Source organism: Vidua chalybeata, chromosome 3, assembly GCF_026979565.1.
Source record: "Vidua chalybeata isolate OUT-0048 chromosome 3, bVidCha1 merged haplotype, whole genome shotgun sequence".
Taxonomy (NCBI): domain Eukaryota; kingdom Metazoa; phylum Chordata; class Aves; order Passeriformes; family Viduidae; genus Vidua; species Vidua chalybeata.
In genome coordinates this window covers 31600002-31622242 of record NC_071532.1, presented here as the reverse complement: position 1 = coordinate 31622242, position 22241 = coordinate 31600002, and the positions used below count along the sequence as shown (strand labels likewise).

General features: G+C 45.2%; 1 protein-coding gene across 1 annotated transcript; it reads left to right on the top strand.

Annotated features, from left to right (window-relative positions):
- Positions 1-9712: 9712 nt before the first annotated feature.
- SDE2 (SDE2 telomere maintenance homolog) lies at positions 9713-15698 on the top strand. The gene is made up of 7 exons (XM_053938685.1): positions 9713-9872; positions 10790-10907; positions 11450-11561; positions 12096-12265; positions 12899-13010; positions 13583-13979; positions 15410-15698. Exons 1-7 carry the CDS (start codon positions 9747-9749, stop codon positions 15626-15628), a joined length of 1254 nt encoding a protein of 417 aa, XP_053794660.1. The 5' UTR covers positions 9713-9746; the 3' UTR covers positions 15629-15698.
- The last annotated feature ends 6543 nt before the right edge of the window (positions 15699-22241 follow it).

Below are 22241 nucleotides of genomic sequence, written 5' to 3'. Positions count from 1 at the left end.
ACTGATTTCCTAGGAGCTCCTGTTGTAGAAGAATTCCAGCAGGCTGATTTGCTCCAAGGCTCACACCTGCTGGAAAATAAACCCCTGCAGGCTTGCATTAGGGAGGGGAAAAGAAAGCTCACTCTTTTCTACCACCCATTAGGCTCCAGTTTGCTTCATTCTGCAGTATTGTTCTTGTAAAGGATGCCTTTTCACACACTGATGCAGGCTCCAGCCCCTGCTGACACCGCCTTGAAAGGCTCTGAGAGCTACTATACTTGACAGAACTAAAAGTAATATTATTTATTACATTTCTTTGCTCAGTGGGGTAATCTCATGAGATATGAATCTCTTCTTCATGAGGGCCCTGGGGATAGCAGGCAGAATGAAACTCAGCTACTCTTTAGTACAATGCAAACAGCACAGACCAAAGTACTCAGGCTCCAACAGCTAACAGCAGACCAAAATACCAGTTATGACACCCTATATCTTAATTTATTTGGAACAATATTCTGTAGGCTGGTTGCTTTCAAAATAAATCTGCTTGTTCCTTATAAAAACATACGACTGTCTTGAAATGGCATTGATGCTTCATAAGCCTCATTTGTGATGCTTCCTCGAGCCACAGCTGAGGAATGGTCTCAAAAATGAAAATACTGTTCTGAGGTCTGGCTCTAAGACAGCTGAGAAATGTTCTGACATGTCCCATCTTTCTTAGCAAGTATTCCCAAATCTCAAAACCCACTTCTGGAGAAAGTGGTCTCCTGAGAGCAGAAAAGGGAGAGGGAAGATGGAGAAGCAGACATTATATCTTAAAGCATCAGCAAAGAACATGAAGTTATTTTCAGTCTTATGAGACTACAGAGCTTTGGGGGTTTTCAAAGAAATGAAAGCTTCCTATTTTCCCAACATTCTTTGTAAGTTACATACGCTGTAGACTCTACTTTTCTGTACCATATTTTTAGATTATTTTTCTTCATTTCTCCTCCTCTTCTTCTCAAATTCACATCTCACAAGGCATCACAGTATGAAAATGCAGTTGCTATTGAGAACAGCACTTTATAGTAGCACTTCTCATTAGTTTCCTAATGCTCAGAAACTTCTGCAACACAGTTCATGTACAAGCCTACTGAAGAACAATTTGCCCTGACTACTCAATGTTCAGTATCCACAATTCCAGCTGAGAATAAAAGGATTCACAGATATTCACTTCTGAAAATGAGGTGCCTCTGTCTGCATACCCACTTGTGGGCACCCTAATTAGAGGCTGTTTTTTAAAAACTCCTTTTAAGTGCCCTGAGAGCTGCTTTCACATCACAAGGAAGAAAGTGCCAGAGCCAGAATTAGAAGTTCCTGTCTCCCAAACATGTTCTGACCACACGTCTCTTGTGTCAGAGAAGGGGGCGGAAGTGAGGGTGCACAGGAACGATGTGGCAATAGGTGGTTCCTTCTGATCAAACAGTGCATGTCAAGCCTCACTTGCTTTGGGAGTGCCACAAAGCTGCTTTCATGGGGCTCAGCTGCCTTAAAGGAGTCCAAGGATCATTGGTGATGAGAAGGATTTGTCAGGCAGCACCAGTTCCTCATATATGACTTGTATGTCTTAGCCAGTTGCTGGCAAAATTCCCTCTTAAAATTCCCTTTTATAGTGAGATTGGGGAGTTTTACCAAAAGTCAGACAGGTGATAACATCAAAATCTCATATTTTGGTTTTGAATTCTAAAGAAAGTCTCAGCCAGTTCTATTTGCAGGCACAAGCTTGATCCCCTAACAACTCCAAACTCATCAAAACAAATAAGCAACAGAAGGTAATTGAGAATGCACAAATTTAGCATGTGCTAACATTGCATGATTCCGGCAAATCTTACGTTCTGTGGGGACTCACTAAAACTTCTGCATCCTAAATCTTGGCACTACAACTTACAGTGTACAGGTGATGTTAAAATACAAGCCACAGCCTGGGCAACTAAAGTGGAGAACATCAGGTGGATTAAACATGGACCGCAGGGCACGGATCTCAGGACAGAGGAAGAGAAGCAGCACCACTTGAAACCTCAGCAGCGAAGAACCACAGGAAAGGCTGCCAGCCTGTTTCCCCTGGGCTACAAGGCTTCCAGGCACAGTTTCCATGTTGGCACTGTGTCCCACATTCAGCAGAGGGGCTGTGCTTATGCAGGATAAACACCCACTGTAAGAAGGAGTCATTTATCAGATGCTACTGAAGTTGACATTACACATTTCATCCCATCTTGAAGTTACACCCTTTGGCCTAGCCCTGAGCCCCAACAGCGAGCAGTCCTGGGAGTCACTGTCACTTCCCCCTGTTAAAAGCACACAGCACCCTTCTCCTGTGGTGCACTGAGGGACAAGCTGGCTGTCTGGCAGTCCTGAATTTTAGGATGTGGCTCAGAGGGCCCGGAAGATTGGTCCTGCCACATCTGCAATATTTAAGGTTCTTGGTTCTGAGAAGCATAAGGTCACCTGTAGAACCTTTACAGGCAAAGGGCCACCTGCACAAACCAGGAGTGAACACAGGTTGGAGCCATGCCCAGGTCTGCAGATGTGGGGGGTACAATTGCCATGAAGGCTTCTCTTGACAAACTATTCCTGTAACTTCCTGATACAAAAGAACATGAGGGAGAAAAAAACCAAAAAAAAAAAAAAAAAAACAAAAAACAAACAAAAAAAAACAACAACAAACCAAAAAAACCCAAAAAAAAACCCACAAGAAAACAACCATCATCAACAAGCTTTTCCAACTGTAACTTTCACACACTGGCAAGAATTTCTTCATAGCCCTGCTTTGAGAAACAACCAATCTGGCATATTCTGACACAACATCGCTTCTAGGCCAGAGCCCAAGTCAGACAGGAACACAAAGGAACAAAGGCACAGCTGTATCATCATGATGTTCCTAATATTGAAATATAACCATGTGAGGACATGATTTTTCCAGGCCTCACATACATATGACTTAAGAAAGATCCTCAAGGGGCATAGTGAGCTGTATTACAAATTCCTCGTAGATGACACATAATTACCTCTGTTTTCAAAAGGATTAGAAGAAACACTGGAGGGGAATCCAACCAGTGGTATTCCCTGAACATCACACTAAGAATTTAATTTCAATTGCATGGGTGCAAAAAGATATTGTGTAAAGAAAATGGCAAATTATTCCAATATCAAATCAACAACAAGCTATACATGTCTGTAATCCTATAATGTCAGTATTCTCCAACTCAAACTTATGGTATAGAACAACAACAAAAAACCCCACACACTTTCCCTAAATCAATATTTGTATGTTTTTTCCTAATAGAAACAAATACAAATGTGAATGTGTTATTATTAATTTGTAGGTCCTCAGCAAGCTGGCAGAACATTCTCTACACAAGAAAATGAATATTACTACTACAAGAATGTTATCTGAGTATAAGTGGGATTTGTATGATCCAGTCAAAAGGCAACCACGTCAAACTCAGCACCCAAAGAATGAGGCCTCTCTCCACTACAGACTGGATCCTTAACTTGGGGCATCTCTCCCTCAAGCCAGTGGGCCTTTGAGACTTTACACTAGCTGAGGATCTGACTCCTAACACTTGATCAAAGGTCAAATGATCAGTGTCACCATCTGCTTTAAACAGGATTTATGAACATCACCACGCCACAGACTCCCAAGCACGTGATATCTCTGCTGAACATAGCCCAAAATGAGGGCTTTCCCACTCTGCTTGAAATTTCTGTCTTTTTAGAGCACACCTGTCCTGTGTGCTTTCCCTTTTGTTGCTGTCCTCTTTTCCTCTTTCTGTTTCTTTGTAGTCTCTTCAGGTAAACTGAAAGCAGGCAGACATGGGTGGGGTAGTATAATTTGTGAGCTCCTCCCAATTACTGGAAAGGCAACTTCAGTTCTAGCAAGGAACATTTCCAAATCACTTTTTATCTCAGTTGAAAAACAAATGAGGATACTTGCTCTTTTTTTTTCTTTTTCCCTTCAGCTGATCATTTAAAGAAGAGTGTAACTTTGGTCTAATTATTGCAGACAGTGTCATGATGGGATGAAAAGTCCACATTGCAAAGCCATACAATGTTCACTCTCTCCTGTTTCTTAAAAACTTTAAGGTATAGGGGTCTGACAGAAAATAAAGATGTACCTTGCATATAATATACACATTTCATACCTTATGCTTACTCTTAGCTTTGGATTTTTATGAAGTTGTCACACACACAGGTGATAATTAGGAAACTAGAATCCAGTCCCTACACAGAGATTTAGTAATTAAGCAGTGTCTCTGCAGTGTCTCTGCAAGCTGTAATTAAAAGCTTCATTAGAGGGAGAGCAAAAGTAAAGAGGCAGAGAGCTGGTTTTGGTATTGTTTTCCTATAAAATATACTGTTCACTACAAGTGACCCATTCAGCACTCTCCAGCTGTATTTGGTTAAAATTAACCAGAGCAGACCAAATCTAGGCATTCAGACTAGCAAAGCAGAGAAAACACAAGGTTAAGGAATTCTTAGAACCCAAAGTGTTACCTTCTACAATGTTACCTGGGTGTCTAATTAATCAATTCATTTCAAACTATTGCTGCCAAATTTCAAATTGCTATTAAGAACACTAACAGGTCTGACTGTGCTGATGGTATTTATGGCCAAACATAGAAGCACCTTGGTTTCTCAAGTTCTTCACATATGTATGTGCAGAGTAGTGCATGTTCCTCCCCTGAAAGAACTCACAGTTTAAATATCCCTGTATAGGATGGAGACAAAGGTGTTAAGCACAACATAGGGACCAATGTGAGGGTAAAACTAGGGTTAGAGTTACCTTAAAATCATGATTGTCTCTTGATTATCTGCACTAGTAACAACTATGGGCTGTAAGAATAAAAAAATCCAGCTACTCGCCCCAGACTTGTTCGGAGATTGAAATACAGGCATTCCCTGTGAGACAATAAGAATATTAAACAGCAGCTATTGCATTCATACAATGTATAAGTAAACATTTCTATTTCTCCCCCATCTGCTCCTATCCCAGTATCAGGTATCTTAACACTGTCTCTTCCCATTGTGCCGACCACACAGAAACTGAATCAACTGATTATTGACATTTGGCAGGAAACTGCTCTTGCAAACATCAGCTTAGATTAATTAAAGTTAATTACATTTTTGTCAAACAGTATGATATGTCAAACAGTATCATATTGTCTGAAGTAAAAAGTGTTCCCTCATGTCATACAGCCTCTTAGTTACTGTCCTAAGAACATGCACACACAGGTTTCTTTTCATCTTGTCCTTATCCTCCATATAAAAATAATATGAAAGCATGCAACACATTTAATTGCAAATACATTATGTGGAATTTACCCTTTGGGATACCATTAAAATGTAAAAGTGATGATCCACATGATCCACTTCCATATATTTATGACAGTACATGACTGACTGCATAGCAGACAAAAACCCCCACTCTTAAAAGGATGTGTTTTCAAATTCTGGAAGTGACCTCAGTGGACAAAATTCACCTTTGTTAATATCTCTGCACACTTAGAATATCCTAAAAGGAACATACACATCTGTTTCATACTTTTAGTGAAGTCTTCCATCCTTTCTCTTACCTGTGTCTAGGAGCATTTTTAGAAGTGAAAAAGACTGAATTCTTACCAGAACAACTCTTGACCCATCCTTGCTAATCTGGGCTCCTACTGAACAACTAGTTTTGTGTTCTTCACTCCCACAAGCATCTTTCAGGTGTAGATTAGAAGACAAGGGCCAGCAAGTAACTTACCCTTTCCTCATTACAGTCTTGCATCATGTGATCCTGGTCTTGACAGACCGTTAAAAAACACTGGGAAGCATTGATACCACCATTAAAATGGAACACACTGGAGGAAACAATGAGGGTGAATGAATGAGCAAGTGAATGAATAGCAGTGTTATGACAGTCTGATGGTTCCAAACAGACTGAAAAATCTGTGTTCCATGTCAAATCAAGTAATAGATTTGAAGCAGATCACAGCCTGGTCTCCCACACTGCATCCTGCAGGCCACAGAACCCCACCTGCTATTTCTATCACATATGGATATCAGGATGAAATACAAAAAAGATGGGTGGCCTCATCTGCTAAATTATGTCAAGATAGCAGAAAGTTTTAAATTCTAGACTTGATCCTTTGACTGATTTGATAAGGTAGAATAACCAGTTTGCCTGAGTGTCACCACTGAAACAGTCAGTACTTACTTATCCCACAAGGATACTGTCAGGTTTAATTAATTATGTCTGTGAAATCCTTTCTAAATGAAAAGTGGCAAGCATGATTTATTAACTAAGTCCAAAGCACCACTGCAGAATCAGAGAGTGTTCATTGTATTACAAAGAGAATAACACTTCTCATAAAATACATTTCAAATGGGAAATTATAATAACAGCCCTTTTGACTTATTTAGACTTTTCTGTGAGGAGCAAGGCAATAGACTTTTGATGAGTTCTAGGAATAGAAGCATAATCAAGAACAAGAGACACAGGAACACTCGCCCACTGACATGAACCAGCTAAATGGTGTTGCATAAATCCTGAGAGCAGGGTCTGCTGTAGGGCTGAGCTGGGAGAAAACCACTCCTCTGCTTGTTAAATGCTGCTTGCCTGTAGTCTGACTATGTGCAGGGATCTGGACAAGTCTCATAGACTCAGTCACCCATCCACAGACCCAGCACTGGACAGAGAATGGCATTAGTTGCCCAAAACCACCTGTAAGGTAGTGATGTAGGACCTGCAAAGGGCCTGATCTATGTCAGCATGACTCCAGTGCTGTCAGCTCTCCTGCTTTCAGGGTATCACAGATCTAACTTCCAGGCAGAATCCAGGTGTCAGAGTTAGGAATGACGGGTCACTGTCATGGATGGACATCTCTCAGGATGCAGAGGGGCCTCTTTTTAGGTCCACTTTTCACTGAGATGATACAAAATCCCAGAGATAAAAGAGTAGACTGAAACATTCAGAAAAGACACAGCTCAAACAACCTATGGATTACATTGATCCAGAACATCCACAGGGCAGTTCTGTGGCCCAGCTCTTTCCTGGACAACTCCACCTATTTGGCCTGTACTGGCAAGCTCCACACCCTCCATGCCAAGAACAGGAGTTTCAGAGGAGGAAATGATTCATGCCCTCAGAATGCAAGTGAAATCCCACAGATGAGAAGAAAATACTTATTCATCTGCATAAGTATACATGCATACCTCACATTCACCAATTACATTTCAATCAGACACCGCAAATGAATAAAAATACCCCAAATGTGGTGGAATTTAACATCAGGTAGCATGCCACAGATATGGCATGAAACAAGCACTACCACATGACTTAAAATACAATGTCAACTGAATTTGGGCCTGATCCAGCAAAAAATAACCACAGCTTTTGCAGGCTACAGACACATAGGGTTTGAATGGCTCCACTGTGTCAACATGACACATAATTCAGAAATATCAACTTATTGTAGCAAATAAAGACAGTAAGGGACTGTCTGGACTGGGTCAGAATCCTTTACAAAAATATTTTAGCTAAAATTATAGTGTAAGAAATGGTGGGTGATGTTTGATTTGTGAGTTGGCCAAGACAAACCCATCAGGAGATCCCCTTAATTAAGTTATTACTCATTTGTTTACATTTTGAAGTCTCCAAGTCACCTCTCTGCCTCTTTGTTTCCCAGCTTCCTCCTTCTTTATCACATCAGTTTAAGACAGCCAGGCATGAGAACCACTTATCCATGCTGGCACAGGCCTGGCCAGGCAGCACAGTTCTCCAGCAGGCTGAAAGGGTGGGACAGCCACATCACCAAAATTTCAGGAACAGCCAAGCAGCTCAGACACAACCCGCATGTTTCTGAAACAGCACCGTGCTTAAGAGCTGAATTCAGCTGCAGGCTCCAGCACAGGAGCCTCACTTGCTAACAGGGATTTCAGGGTGCCAGGGGCCACCCTGGCAGGGAAGCTCCCACCTCGGGTGGGGACACACCTGAAGTGGGCAGATGACACCATGAGCAATAGTCCTTGCCCATGCTGCTATTAAACAAAAAGGCACTGCAGGAAACACTGTTATTTGGAGATAAAGTGATACATGTATCACACTGCAGGTCTCAGGGCAGTCCAACCACATCTTTGCTAGCGTTTGAAACAATTCCCACCAGAGACATCTGGGAGCAACCTACTTTCAAATATCCTCTATGTGGATGGTTATATTGAAGATGAAGACATGGAGGAGATCTGAAACCAACAAAGAGTGCAATGGTTGCACTGCCTGGATCACCATCATACCTCTGTACACATACTTTCCTGAACAGGTAGAGATGGGATTTTTTTCCCTAACTAATTATTCAGTCTCCTGCTTACAGGTAGTTACCACGTGTCACAAAGAGCTGATTGTGGACTCCCTCTCCAGATCAACTTTCACTCTGATTTAAACACATTATATGTGACCACGTAATTGAATCATAGAAAGGCTTGAGTTGGAAGGGATCTTAAAGATCATCTAGTTCCAGCCCCTGCCATGGGCAGGGATACCACCCACTAGACCAGGTTGCTCAGAGCCCCATCCAACCAGGCCGTGAACACTTCCAGGGCTGGGGCAGCCACAGCTTCTCTGGGCAGCCTGTGCCAGTGCCTCACCACCCTTAGTGTAAAGAACTCCTTCCTAACATCTAAACTAAATCTCTGCTTTGTTAGTTTAAAACCATTCCCCCTTATCCAATCACTATCTGTCTCTGCATCTTTTCTATAAGCCTCTTTTAAGTACTGTAAGGGTGTAAGGAGGCCTCCCAAGAGCCTGCTCTTCTCCAGGCTGAACTACCCCAGCTGTCTTAGCCTGTCCTCATAGCTGAGGTGCTCCAGCTCCACTGAGCATCTTCCTGGCCCTCCTCTGGATCCGCTCCAACAGGCTGCCTTTCTTGTGCTGAGGATAGGCTGGGCACAGCCCTCCGGGTGGGATGTCATGAGAGGAAAGGGGGCAAAACGCCTCCCTTGACCTGCCAGCTGTCCTTCTTCTGATGCAGCCCCAGATGTGTTGGGGTTCCTGGACTGGAAGTACACACTGCTGGCTCCTGTCCAGCCTTCCACCCACAGGAACCCCCAGTCCTTCTCTGCAGGGCAGCTCCCAATGAATTTATCTCCCAGTCTGTCCTCATGTCTGGGATCACCCCGAGCCAGGCACATTGCCCCCAGATACCAGAGTTCTGGGCCTGTTCCCATCTCCCAAAACCGCATGTGGGAGTAAACAAGGCGAAGAATCCACAGAGACGGGTTCCCTCGCCCTGCAAATCCTCGCGTGAAATTTGTGCCGTGTTTGGCCGGACAATGCAGGGCTGTCCATCTCTACTGCATTTCTTACACTTGCGGTGCTCGGCGGTGCCATCTCTACTGCATTTCTTACACTTGCGGTGCTCGGCGGTGCCCCCGCGGCGCCCTCGGTCCCTGAGAGGGCACGAGCGCTCCCTTCCCGCTCTCCCGCTGCCGCCGCCAGCGGGCGCCACGGTGCGCGTTCCGCGCGACTCCGCCCGTGACGGGCTCTGGAAAGGCTGCACAACCCGGCGGGCTGCACGAATTCCGGGAATTGGAACGGCGGGGCTCCTTGGATTCGCCTTGAACCGTTTACATAAGGAACCGCGAACTGTAAAACGCGATAAAAACGTCCGAGAGGCGCCGGGCGGGGCTGAGGGGGCGGGGCTATCTATCCGCGGCCCCGCCCTCTTCCGCGTCACGTGTCCGCGCGGGCCGGAGCGATGGCGGCGCCGGGGCCGGACCCGCTTTGGGTGCGGGACCCGCTGGGGCCGCGGGTGCGGCCGCTGCCGCTGCCCACCGGGGGCGGCTCCGTGCTCTGCCTCCGCCGCGACCGCGCCCGGGAGCTGGTGAGTGCCGGGGCAGCGGGGAGCCGGGGCTGGCTGTGGGGCCCTCCGGCCTCGGGAGGCGCTGCGCTTCCGGTGTCGGCGGCGCTGCGCAGGCCGCCCGCGGCCTCTGCCCGCCGGGAGGCCGCTGCGACACCCACGGAAGGGCGGTCGCGATGCCCACCTGTGCGCACCTCGCTTTCGTCGCTTAGCTGAGCAGGAGGGTTTGCTGTAAGAGAGCCCTGTAGCCTCTTATCTATGTTATATATATATATATATCTGTGTGTGTGTGTTTTTATATATACATACACACTGTGGTAGGTTGACCCTGGCAGGACTCCAGGCGCATCCCAAAGCCGCTATCTCCCTTCTCTTCTCAGCTGGACAGGGGAGAGAAAATGTAACAGAATGGGTCAAAGGTCGGGATAAGGACTGGGAGATCTCTCAGCAGTCACCATCACGGACAAAACAGACTTGGCTTGGGGAAATGAACTTAATTTATTACCAGTCAAAATCAGGGTAGGATTATGAGAGGTAAAAGAAATCCTAAAAATACCTTCCCTCCTCCCCTCCCTCTTTCCCGGGCTGTATCTCCTTCCCACTAGTGGCACTGGACGACAGGGAATGAAGGTTATGGTCAGGTCATCACACGTTGTTTCTGAATTTTTCCCATAGTACAGTTTTCCCCCGTTCATGTTTGCAAGCTGATTTAGACTGTGTTCAGTCCTTTGGTAACCGGGAATTAAAACAAGCACCATTAGAGAATGCTCATGCTTTTCAGATTGCCTTTTTTTTTGTGTGTGGTTTTTGTTTTTTTTTTTTTTTTTTTTTATTTGCTCCTCTCTGGAAGGAAGAAAACACGACTGCTTAATGATTTTCTTTGTCAGAATGTTCCATTTTCTCTGGCTCAATGACCTGACTCAATTTTGCTGCGTTTTCAGAACATTCCAGAAGAAAGCTTATATGTGAAGTGTAATGGGCGACTGGCCAGCGATGAAGATGAGTTGCAGAGTGGAGTTGTTTATAGCCTGGAGCCAAGACTTTGTGGTGGAAAAGGAGGTTTGTTGTTTTTTCTGCTTCTTAGTGATTGGATTCTTAGGTTAAAAAACTCCTGTTATGCCATTGTCTATACTGATAACAGGAGTCCTCAGATATTGGCAGATCTCTCGTTGTGTGTATGACTGACACAAAGTCTGTGAGCTAAAACCAAAGTGTGCAAAGCTGAGGATTGACCAGGGAAGCTGAAGTCCACTTGTTCCTCACATCACTTTACAGCTTATCTCTGTTAGTAGAAGTCTGTAGCATGCACCAAAGTGACTTCAGAGTTGAAATTGTGTTAAAAGGACCTATCATCTTAGGCTGCCAAGTTTCATTCGGTGGTCACTTAGGACAAATATTTCGGGTACAAATAGTCTGTGATTTGAATGTGCTATGTGACCTAATTGACTTTATCTTCTCTTATTTTTAAAAGATAAATACCAAAATATAAATACCAAAATCTCAGTAGCCAAAGAACTAAAGAGTTCAGCCTAAGCTGGACTCCTTATATTGACAAGATGTTTCTGTTTAGCTAATTCCTGATTACTTTTTTCCTCTGGAAGGGTTTGGGTCGATGCTGCGAGCCCTTGGTGCTCAGATTGAGAAGACAACAAACAGAGAGGCTTGTCGAGATCTCAGTGGAAGGAGACTGCGGGATGTCAATCACGAGAAAGCGTAAGGCATCTTCTCAGAAGCTGAAATTGTAAAATAACCTGATCCTGTAGCTCACTGTTAACAAAAGAGATCAAATGACAACCTGTTGTAGCAATGAAATGGGTGTTTTGAGTACTAAAAAGAGCAAAAGTGAAATCTTAAGTGCATATGGACTGGAAGCCAACAGGTCTTTCGTGACTGTAATTCTATTATTGCAAAAATAGATGTGTTTTTACTGCAGCCTGAGTCTGAGAGACTGTTCTGCACCTCTTGGATTCCTCATGTGGAATTCTCACAGTTCTCTCTGAAGCTGCAAGACTGCAGTCTTGGGGATGTATGAACTTAACTGCTGTTTCTGGCTTTCAAAGTAAACCCTACTCTCCTCTCTGCAGCAGAGTCTCTGTCTGTTTCCTCAGCAGTTCCACTGGGTGCTGTTGTCATTTCCCATTGCCTCCCACCCTAGCAGGCGGTGGGAGCGTTCTGTAAGTGCAGGGCAAGGAGCGGGTGTTGCAGCGAAGGCCGTGAGCGCTGACGCGGTGCTTGTGTCGCGTGCAGGATGGCTGAGTGGGTGAAGAAGCAGGCGGAGCGGGAGGCGGAGAAGGAGCAGCGGCGGCTGGAGAGGCTGCAGCGGAAGCTGGCGGAGCCGCGGCACACGTTCACCGACCCCGAGTACGAGCGGCAGTACCGCGAGATGGCCGAGCGCCAGGAGGAGTCCCTGCGCATCGGTACGGCAGCCTGGCCGGGGCCTCTCTAGCCTCACTCCAGCAGGAAAATTAAAAAAAGAATTGGTTTCTTTCGGTTGAATGAAATCTTCCATTTCAGCGTAAATTTCTTAAATTTAAATTTAAATTCCATTGAACAGCATGACACAATACAAGTGATACTTCACCTTGCTTTGCTAGGTCACCCTGTAATAAGAGCCAGATTCTGTGAAGGTGGTTTTGCTAGTTGAAATGTAAGAACTACACAGTGAAATTGTAAAGGGGTTGTACATAAGAACTAGACATTGGATCCAACTGCGGAATACCTTGTTTCATTTCCTGGTCTCTGTAGTTACTTTGTTTATCCCTGTATTGTTCTCTTGCTGTCAGCTAGATAGTGAGACTTGAGTTTGAATGGGATGAAGAACCTGATAGTTCAGTTCAGGAATCCAATTTTAATTGACTATGTGCCCTAGTAAATCCATGTAGGAAAGCTTTTGCTGCTACTCAGTTTATGTTCAAGCTTTGAGTCTGTATCACCAATAGTGATGCTTTCAATTAGTGTTTTAAATTGCATCAGAAGTGAAAAGATAAGTAGAATTTACAACAGACGTTAATTGTGTCCTGATGACGTCTGCTTTCAAATTTGTTTTGAAGGCTTGCAGGTTATTGCCAGCAAAGCAGTGTCATCAGAAAGTGGCAAGAGTCGGAAGCGTCCAGGTGAGCCTGGAAAGAGCGAAACAAAGTCTGAAAAAAGAAAATGTCCTTGGTAAGAGTTATACCTTGTTTTTATACTCCAGCCTTAAGCCTTAAAAAGGATGAATCGTTAGATACATACAAGTAAGCAGAGTCTAGTCTGAGATGTAACCTGAAATAGAAATAAAAAGACTGACCTGAGTAAATCAAAGAACTGAAAGTAAACATTTCTGCATTCCTATAATTCTGTTCCAGATGGAGCAAACAAGCTTCATTTGCAAAACCAGAAACTTTTCCCCCCACCCCTTCTAAATGATTATATTCTACTACTTCCTATTGTCCTTTTCTTCATACATTAAATTATATTTACAATGAACTTAAAAAGACTATTTTTTTCCCCTGGCATCTTTCAGCTAATGTAACATGGAAGAGAAGTTGGGAATGCTGTAATACCTGTTTTGGGCTCCTTTTCAGTATTGATAGCTCTTCCATTAACTAAACTAACCTAAATAGCTGTTAGAGGAGGTCCTTATATCTCTCTGAAATGGGTTTTGTAAAGAGAAATATGGCAATTATAAAAAATTATTTAAAAGAGAAAAAGTTAAGATAGATGTATGTTAATTTGTAACATATTCCCTGTGCCAGGCCGGGATTAGATGAGGCCACAGGCTCAGGCTGTGAGGATGACAGTAAGGATGACTCCCCTTGTGCATCTGACAGAAGTTGTCCATCAGGCAGCAGTGCTAATGGAAGTGTTGGAAATTCTGATGAGTGTTCAAGCAGCTCTGTGGCTTCAAAAGAGGACAGTCCATCTACCAGTACAAGTGAGAAACCACTGGAGCAGCCAGAAGGTCCTGGAAGAGATCTGCAAGGAGAGGTGTGCACAAGTGGGCAGGCTGAAATTCTGTCTGAGGAAAACAGCAAAATGACAGAGCCCCTAAAGGGAGACATCCAAGGAAAGAATGGAGTGACTCAAGCTCAGAAAGAAGAGCAAGAAAATGTTCCTGCTAAGGCACAGGAAACAAACCAGTCACAGAGTACAGTAAGTATGGAGCAGTACAAAATGTGGTGCGTCTTCAGCTGCTTTTAGAGCTGAAGAAGCAAACAAGCTCCAGCAGTGTAGCTTTTCCCACGGGATTGATGAATGCCCAACTGATACTTAGTAGCAAAAGGTGCCAATACTTCTGCTTTATAGGTCCTTGCATAATATTACTGTTAAAGATTTGTGGGAGTAATGAATCTGGGCTTACTCTGGCAATAAACCAAAGTGTAGCTCTTTTTGTCAGGCTAGGGAGTTACTGGGATCTTCTGCCTTTTTTCACCTTGCGTGGAAAGTCTGCCACTGGCAACAACTGAACTCTGATGTGTGAAAGTTCATTACAGTTCAGTGGGGAAAAGACCAAGGATGTAATCTGATCAATTAGAACTTTGTCATCTACTGTACTGTTAGAGCTGGCAAGTTTTAAACCGGATGTTTACCATTCTTCACTGTTTACCTTCTGCGCAGTATTTGTGAGACTTTCTATTCCTAGAACAGGAAACTCCACCAATGCTGTGGCAGATTGTTATTGCAGGTGGAAATATTTTTATAGTAGTCCTTGATGAATACTTTTTTTTTAGAAGTAGGGTGAGAATAATGAGGCAACCAGTTGGGTTTTTGTATGCTTAGCAGGACAAACGTTCTGATTCTGCTGGCAAGAATTGTTTTGCCAAGTGCCTAAGGGGCGTTCTCTCATTCCCACTGCTGTTATTCCTTGCTCTGAAGTCTCTTAGGTACAGACTATAAGACCAGTATGTTCATTTAAATATTGAACAAAATGGGCTTAGATTTTGTGTCCTTTATAGTGTGTTAGTAAATTCCAGCATTTGAATTATCCTGTCTATTCCATGGGTTTTTGTAGACAAGGCCCTGGATTGGACCAGATTATCTGTAGGGGTCCTTTCTACCTTCAGTCAATTTGCAAATATACCAATTTCCTTTGAAGATGAAATTTTAATCCATATTTTTAGTGGCAGGATGAGATGTGAACTTCACAACTTGTTTTTGGGGGTGAATCTTACTAAAAAGAGATGCTTTTTAATCAGTTTCTTTAATTACAGCATAACTGTATTAGAAATAACTTTTATCCTCCTTCCTGCTCCTGCTGGAAGTATACTGGTTATATTCTGCATCAGGCTAAAACAGGGTTGTCAGCTTTGCTGTGCCTCTGGAAGCTGAGATTAAGCTACTGAACTGCTGGGCAAGGTAGTAAACTGATGTTTTTCATTCCATTTCCTTGGGAGTATTAAACTTCCCTGGGATAATAATAGAATCTTCTGAGGTCTAAGGGACCCACAAGAGTCAAAGTCCAGGTCCTGGCCCTGCACAGGACAGCCCCAAGAATCATACCATGTGCCTGAGAACATTGTCCAAGTGCTTCTTAAACTCTTGTTTTTCTTGAATGTTTTTCTCTAATGTTTTTCTCTTTTCAGGAGGTAGAACCAATAGACCTGCTGGCATTCAACTCTGCTGCTGAACTGGAAGCCCTGGGTTTAGAGAAGCTGAAGATGGGATTGATGTCTTTGGGACTGAAATGTGGAGGCACTTTGAAGGAAAGAGCAGCAAGGCTTTTTTCAGTGAGAGGTCTGTCTAGAGACCAGATTAAGCCATCCCTATTTGCAAAGCCCCCTAAAGGGAAAACCTCTGGTTAGATTTGGGAATATTTAGCTTTTTTGCATGTGTATTTGATGTCATTAAATAAAAGCTCTTGGTATCCTTTCAGCTTCTGAACTCACATCCACAAGCTTTGTTAGCATCCCAAGGAGTTATGGAAAGGATGGACAGGTGGGAAGAATATCATCATTCATAGACAACAGTGCTTGGGGATCTGTTCCACATTGTATTGGAGGGATAAGAGAAGCACTGGGGCTCTGCAAATCACATCTCATGGAGGTTGTGACAGGACAAGTGGACTCTGTGTGGAAAGGAAATGGGTGTGTTTATTGAATGTTTCATTAGGAAACTGGGATGCAGGGTGCTTGGGAGGTCACCTTAGCTTGTTGAAGTTTTGCTGGTGTAAATCTGTTGGGTGGGGATGTTAGATCTGACAGTCCCTGCCTGAGTGGCAAACCCTTGATGTCAGCAGCTCTCTGAAAGGCAGTGACAGTGTGTGGAACAGGAGAGCCTTCAGCTCTTTGAGCACACTCAAGCTCCTCTCCAGTATGGGAAGGGGAGTATGGGACAAAAGTGAATTGGCCATGGTAGTGGTGTGTTCTGGCAACAGCTCCTACCCAAGTTATTTCCCCTCACTGTGGTTGCTCTCTTGTTTCAGTTGTACTGATGCAGCCACTTCCAAGCCTACCCTGTGTGTCACCTACTTGCCTTTAGTGTTGTGGGTTCCTTGTTAAACCAAATCAGTTCTCTGATGTGGCTCTAACAAATTTGTGCTGGCACAACAGAAGCAGGATGACATAAAAACACTGGTTGGTGAAGAAGGGCTGGGATATTTTAAACCACCAGTAGCACCAAACACAATTGACCAACTGCATCTTCAGTAGTGCCAGAATTAAAAGAAATGCCCTGCATCTATCTTAGAGGGCAACAGCTGTACCTTGAACCAGCTCCACATTTGGCAAGTTTATATGGGAATTGTTTAGCTCCTGCTGAGTTAAAAAAGCACAAGCACTTGCTCTAGGATCTTCCCACACCAAGGATTAGCCTAGAGCATTATTGTGTCTGGAGAGCCAGAGAGGTGCTCGCTGGCAGTTCAGGACTTTCACATGCTCAAAGGGTATCCTTTTGAAAACAGCTGGGTAACAACAGGACTTGGACTGATCCTTCAATGGAAGAGAAACAAGTAGGTGAAGTGCTTGAAGCTGTTTAAGAATTTGGACCAAAATCAGAACCAGAAAAGTCAACAGTTGGGGAAAAAAAAAATAAACCCAGTTCCAGTGTTATATGGGCTATTTCTGTAGGAGAGAATGGCATCAAAACAGAGGTGATCTTTCTAGTCCAGGGCCAGACGATAGTGCAGTTTGCAGCCTGTGTCTGTCTTTTCCTGACTATTTATGTAGCTTTAGATTTCAAAGATGTTTCTGGTTGTAAATGCACCAAAACTGTGAATATCTTCCCGGAGAAAAGGTTCATTCTCCTACAGAATTGCTATCCCCAAAAAGCAAGTGGTGCGACTTACAGAAGTCACACTTCTGAAGTGTAATTTTAAATGCATTTATTTCAAACACCTAAGCACTGCCTCGTGTTTCACTGGCATTTTGGACTTACTGACTGAAAAAAAAGTAATGAGTGAAAACACTGGCACAAACCTGAAGGAGGGCTTTTTCTCTCTTCGTACGGATCCATCTCTTCCCTGGAAAGAAAGATGAGTACATCTAACACACTAAACAGCAGGGAACAGGACAGGTCATAGAGGGGACAAACTGCTGGAAATATCACCACCAGCAGACACAGCAGTTGCCAGCCTTCAACCAAAAGGCTCCGTTCCATTGTTCTCACCTGCACGGTGCTAATGAACACGTTCCTCAAAGGCCACTCACTGACATGAATACGCCTTTTGCTGGAGCGTGCTGGAATTGCTTCCATTGGTTTGCCGGGTGCTGCAGCTTCTGCTCTGGCTGCTGTAGGTGGCACTGGACTGACGCGGAGGAAGGGTCCGCCTCCAGCAGCGCTGGCAAAGCCTCGTCCCTCCGCACAGGGCACCTGACCCGAGTCCCGCGGGTGCTGCTGAGGAGCAGGGACATCGGGTCACCTTTGTACCATTCTGCCTGTTCCTCAGTCACAATCAATCCCTTTGGTCCCCCCGCAACTCATTCTTATCCAACATTTTGCTTTTTGGAGAATGCTGGCATTTGAAAGGTTGGTTTGTAGCGATGTCTGTTCTCGTGAAGGTAATATTTTTAAATCCTAAAGCTTTCTCCAAGACATCTATTTGGAAATGGTAATGCCTGCACCCCTGTTAGCACCACCACCTCAGCTGGCTTGACTTTGGTTATAGCGGAGCAATTAGGGTGGCTTTGCAGATTAACATGCCTAATGACACCTGAAAGGGAGGGAGGTGACAACTCTGACCTCACCCAGCTGTAAAGGAGGGGCTGGACAGGCATCACTGCTTTCCAGCTCTGCTGGAGGCTGGGCTAATCCAGGGTAGTTAGTCCCGGGTTTAGAGCCAGCATGCTTGGAAGCATGCATGTGCATGCTTGGAAAGTGTCCCGGTGGCCTGAATGCAGGAGCTGCCTGTCCTGCTTCTCCCTGCTGCCTTCGCTGGGTGCCTCTAACCTGGCACAAGGAATCAGGAATTTGCACAAAACTTGCAGGGCAGAAAGGAGCAAGGAGCTCTTGAAAGACCTGTCTGGGCTGTATGGAAAGAAGAAGAGTGTTTATAAGGAGCCAGTCAGCTTGTGAAACATCTGCTGGAAACATTACACACCTCAGTGAAAACACAAACAGGCTGCCCATGGAGGTGATTCAATCACCATCCCTGGAGGTACCTGTGGGCCATGGTGGGCTTGGCAGTGCTGGGTTAGTGGTTGGACTCGATGATCCTGGAGGTTTTTTCCAACCTAAACAATTCTCTGAGGTTTGGTGGTTATAGATGGCACCTTATTGCAAGTGTGGTGCTGTACCCAGCACCCAGTAACTACCTGGCACCTCCCAAGGGTGACAGGGCTACTGACCACTGGGCTGGAAGTTGGCAGTCACCTGGGAAGTAATGATTATGAACTACTGATTGCATTAATTTTCAGCAAACAGAAAACAGACCTTCAAAGGGGATGCAGGCATCCCAGGCTTCCAAAGAGGCAGATTTTTCATAACTAAAATCAGAAGGAAAAATGTATACAGAAAACCCATAAATAAACTTTAGGATAAACTTTAAAACAAAATTAATAAATAGCTTGGAAAAAGACCCCAAACAAACAAACACAAACCCACCCTGATTTAACAATTATAAAAAACAGAATACTGAGGGCTGTGGATTGTTTACACAACTTTCCAGTGCCCAGCATCTCCAGATAACCTATTAACTCCTGCCATGGTTAAAAAGTCTTTCTTGGCCACTCTGCACCTGCTGGTTTTACCACAGGAAACCAAGACACCCCAGCAGCTCTGGAGTGCCCAAGCATGTCCAGAGCACAGGCCAGAGGTGGCGGTGATGATCAGCTCTTTATTCTGTTTTATTCTGAAATGTGCTGATGTTGTTCACACTGCTCTCCTACACCTGCTCCATGAGTGGACAGAGGAGCCCAAGTCCTCTAAAAACATCAAAGTCCTGCAGGATCTCTGTCATACTCCCTGCCACTCCCATCACCTCCCCACCCCTGTTTGCCCTCGGTTCCCCTTTCCCAGACTCCAGCTGTTGCCAGCCAAAGCCAGAGGAGCTCCCTGATTATCACCTTTGCTGGGATGTGGATTGGGCATCCGACTTTCCGCTTACACAGGCAATTAGAAGGCTGCCCTGAAAGGCAAAGTGTCAGACACCCTTAGTAGGAGTCTGTGAAGTGCAAAAGAGAAAAAACAAGAGAGGGAGAGGAAATAAGGCCTCACCAGCTAGGAAAAGCTGCAACTTCTCACAGATTTTGAAAGAAAATGGGATGGCAGCCTTGGTTTAAATGAAATCATTGAAAGATCACACCGGGTAATGTAGTTCCAGCTAGCAGCAGCATTTAATGTGACTTGAAACTTTTGTTCTCTCTCCTAGAACAGAGATAATGTGTAGAGATAATGGAGAGAGAAAGTGCTGCTGGCATGGCCAAGCCTCTCTTAAGGAAAACTTTCCTGAGACTGATAGGACCAGCTCCAGACCCCATGTCCAGCTTCATTAACCACTGCAGGGCCTTAAAGGTCACCCTGTGAGCGCTGCCATGAGGGCCAGCCAGAGCTGACACTCACGATAAGCTCATGCTTCTGATAAGATTTAGCTGCCATGTGAACATTCACACAGGAACCTAACCTGGAGTGTGAGACTAACAGGGCTCTTGAAGTCCTCCATGTGAAGAGCACACACCTCCTGCTCCTTGGGCAGCACCTGCGTGCTCTGGGCTTTCAGCAGTGCAGGAGCATGCCTGACGGTTTAACACTGGCTTTGCCTTAAACAACCTTTCAATTTTTTAAAATCATTTCTGGCTATATGGGGTTCATTACACTCCTGCACTGCTCTTCCTTTTTATTGTATTACAGCACAGCATCAATGACAATGTTGAAGCACGCTGCTGCCAGGTATGTGAGATGTTCTGCCTTTCCTCAGAGACTGTGGTGTTGCTCAGACGGAAAGGAGAACATGACAGCTTGGCAGCCTTTGTGTGCATTACAAGTTGTACCCATGCAAGTAGCACACAGAAGGTGTCACAGCAAATGCAGCCTGGATTGAGGATGACAGGCTGGGAAACAATTATCTGTAGCGTGGACTGATGTCTGAAAAAGCCCCAGGTGTGGCAGTATTTAATCCACAGCCTTCTGCCCAGGAGTTTGCAGTGTAGAAGTCTCTGGAGCCTTCTCCATACCAGCCCAGCCTCCGAGTCTGCAACATTTTCATTGCAAAGCCAGCTGGAGTTTAGAGGAGTAGTGTCCTGTCTCCCCAAAAGTGGGGAGCTTCAATCCAAATGTAAGTTCAAAACCAGCCCCAGCAGAGATGCTGTAACATCTGTGCAGCTGCCCTAGCGATAAATCCAAGTGTCCATGCAGGCAGCAGGGCAGGCACGGCTCTGTCGCTCAGAGATTTACACCCTGCAATACCCGCAGTTCTCCCCACAGTAACACCAGGTCTCCTTGGCCACCGCCTTCCCCTCCCCGCCCTCCAGGCGTCACACACATGCTCACAGACCCACCGCTCACTTCTGTGTACCTCCTGTCCGCAGGACACCCGAGCAAAGGCAGCCAGGTGCAAAGCAAGGGGCGCAAGGGGCGCCGGACGCAGCACAGGATCCTGGTGGAGGGAGGAACCTCGTCCACCCCGCGGCTCCTGTGATGCTCTTGCTCCCCATTTCCCTCAACAGCCTGCCCCAAATTGCACTGCACAGAATTTCCCCGGGGATGGAGGATTAATGATGTCTGAAGTCCAAGTGCTGGAGGCTGGAGGGAAGCCAGGGTTAATGCTCTTCATTCTCAGGCAGCAACTAGCTCACTTTCTTCCCCGCCTCAGTGTGTGGCTGGATCATCGGCTTTGTTCCTCGTGGTGATAGTTGAGCTCCTGGCCTTCAGGCTGTGCCCTGCCCCGAGCTGGCTGGAGAGGACCTGGGGCTGAATACCAATGCCATTAAGGTAGATACTACACAGTCATGAGAAGGGAATGCCAGAGATCATGCCGGCTCATCCAGTTCTGACTCCAGCGACCCAGGGTGCTGTAGCCCAGCGCTGGTGAATGGCGAGTCTGTGCTTTTGCCTTTTTTCCTCCCCTTAAAGCTCTTTTGCCACAGATGTTTACACAAGTCAGAAGTGCCAGCCTACCCATGAGGTGATGGCAGAGATGCCTGGGTGACCTCAGACCTGGAGTCCTGCAGAGTAGTAGCAACACTCACTAACGTCTTCCTGGTGGATAACACATTGCCACTGCAGAGTCAAACAGGTCTCTTTTCCCCTCATCCATGGTCACCCTGTCTAGCCAGACAAACACATTTCAGAGTCCTTGCACCAGCAGCAGGTTCAACCAGAGCCTCAGGGACCACATCCCACCGTCCAACAGAGATGGTCAGCAGCAAATGCTTCATTCCCAGAGCCACTGCCATCTCAGTGGGTTATGAACTGAGAAGTCTGACACGAAGGTGGAAATCATTAGCATGGGTGACACCGTGGTCAGCAGCTCAGAACAGTTCACAGAGGGATTAAACCACATGATCATAGCGTTTCTCCAGGGAATGTGTTGGTCAGATGTCAGGAAGGGTCAGTGTTAAAATGTTTCACCTGGGCAGGAAGGGGATGGGAGGCAGCTCATCCCTTCCTGCACTACAGCTCCAGCTGACCTTTGCAGGCTCTGTCACCGCTGCGGCTCACGAGGAGAGTGTCACCTCCTGCTGGCAGGTAAGGTTCTAGGTTTTCTTTTTAAGAAACTGTTGGCTTAAACTCCGCAGCAGTTCAGGATGAAGTGCTGGCGGTGTAGGCTCTGCTCTGCCTGCTGATTCAGCCCAGCCCCTGGGGGAGCAAATAAAATCACGCAGGTAGCTGAGAAGAGCTGTTACTGTGTGTATGTTTATAGGAGCTGGGTACTGGATACTCACAGAAGCATGACAGACCTTTTCCCCTCCACTTTTAGATCTAAGAATAAATAAAAGGAAACACATGACTACTTCAATACTTGTATTTTATTTTTTCCTTGAT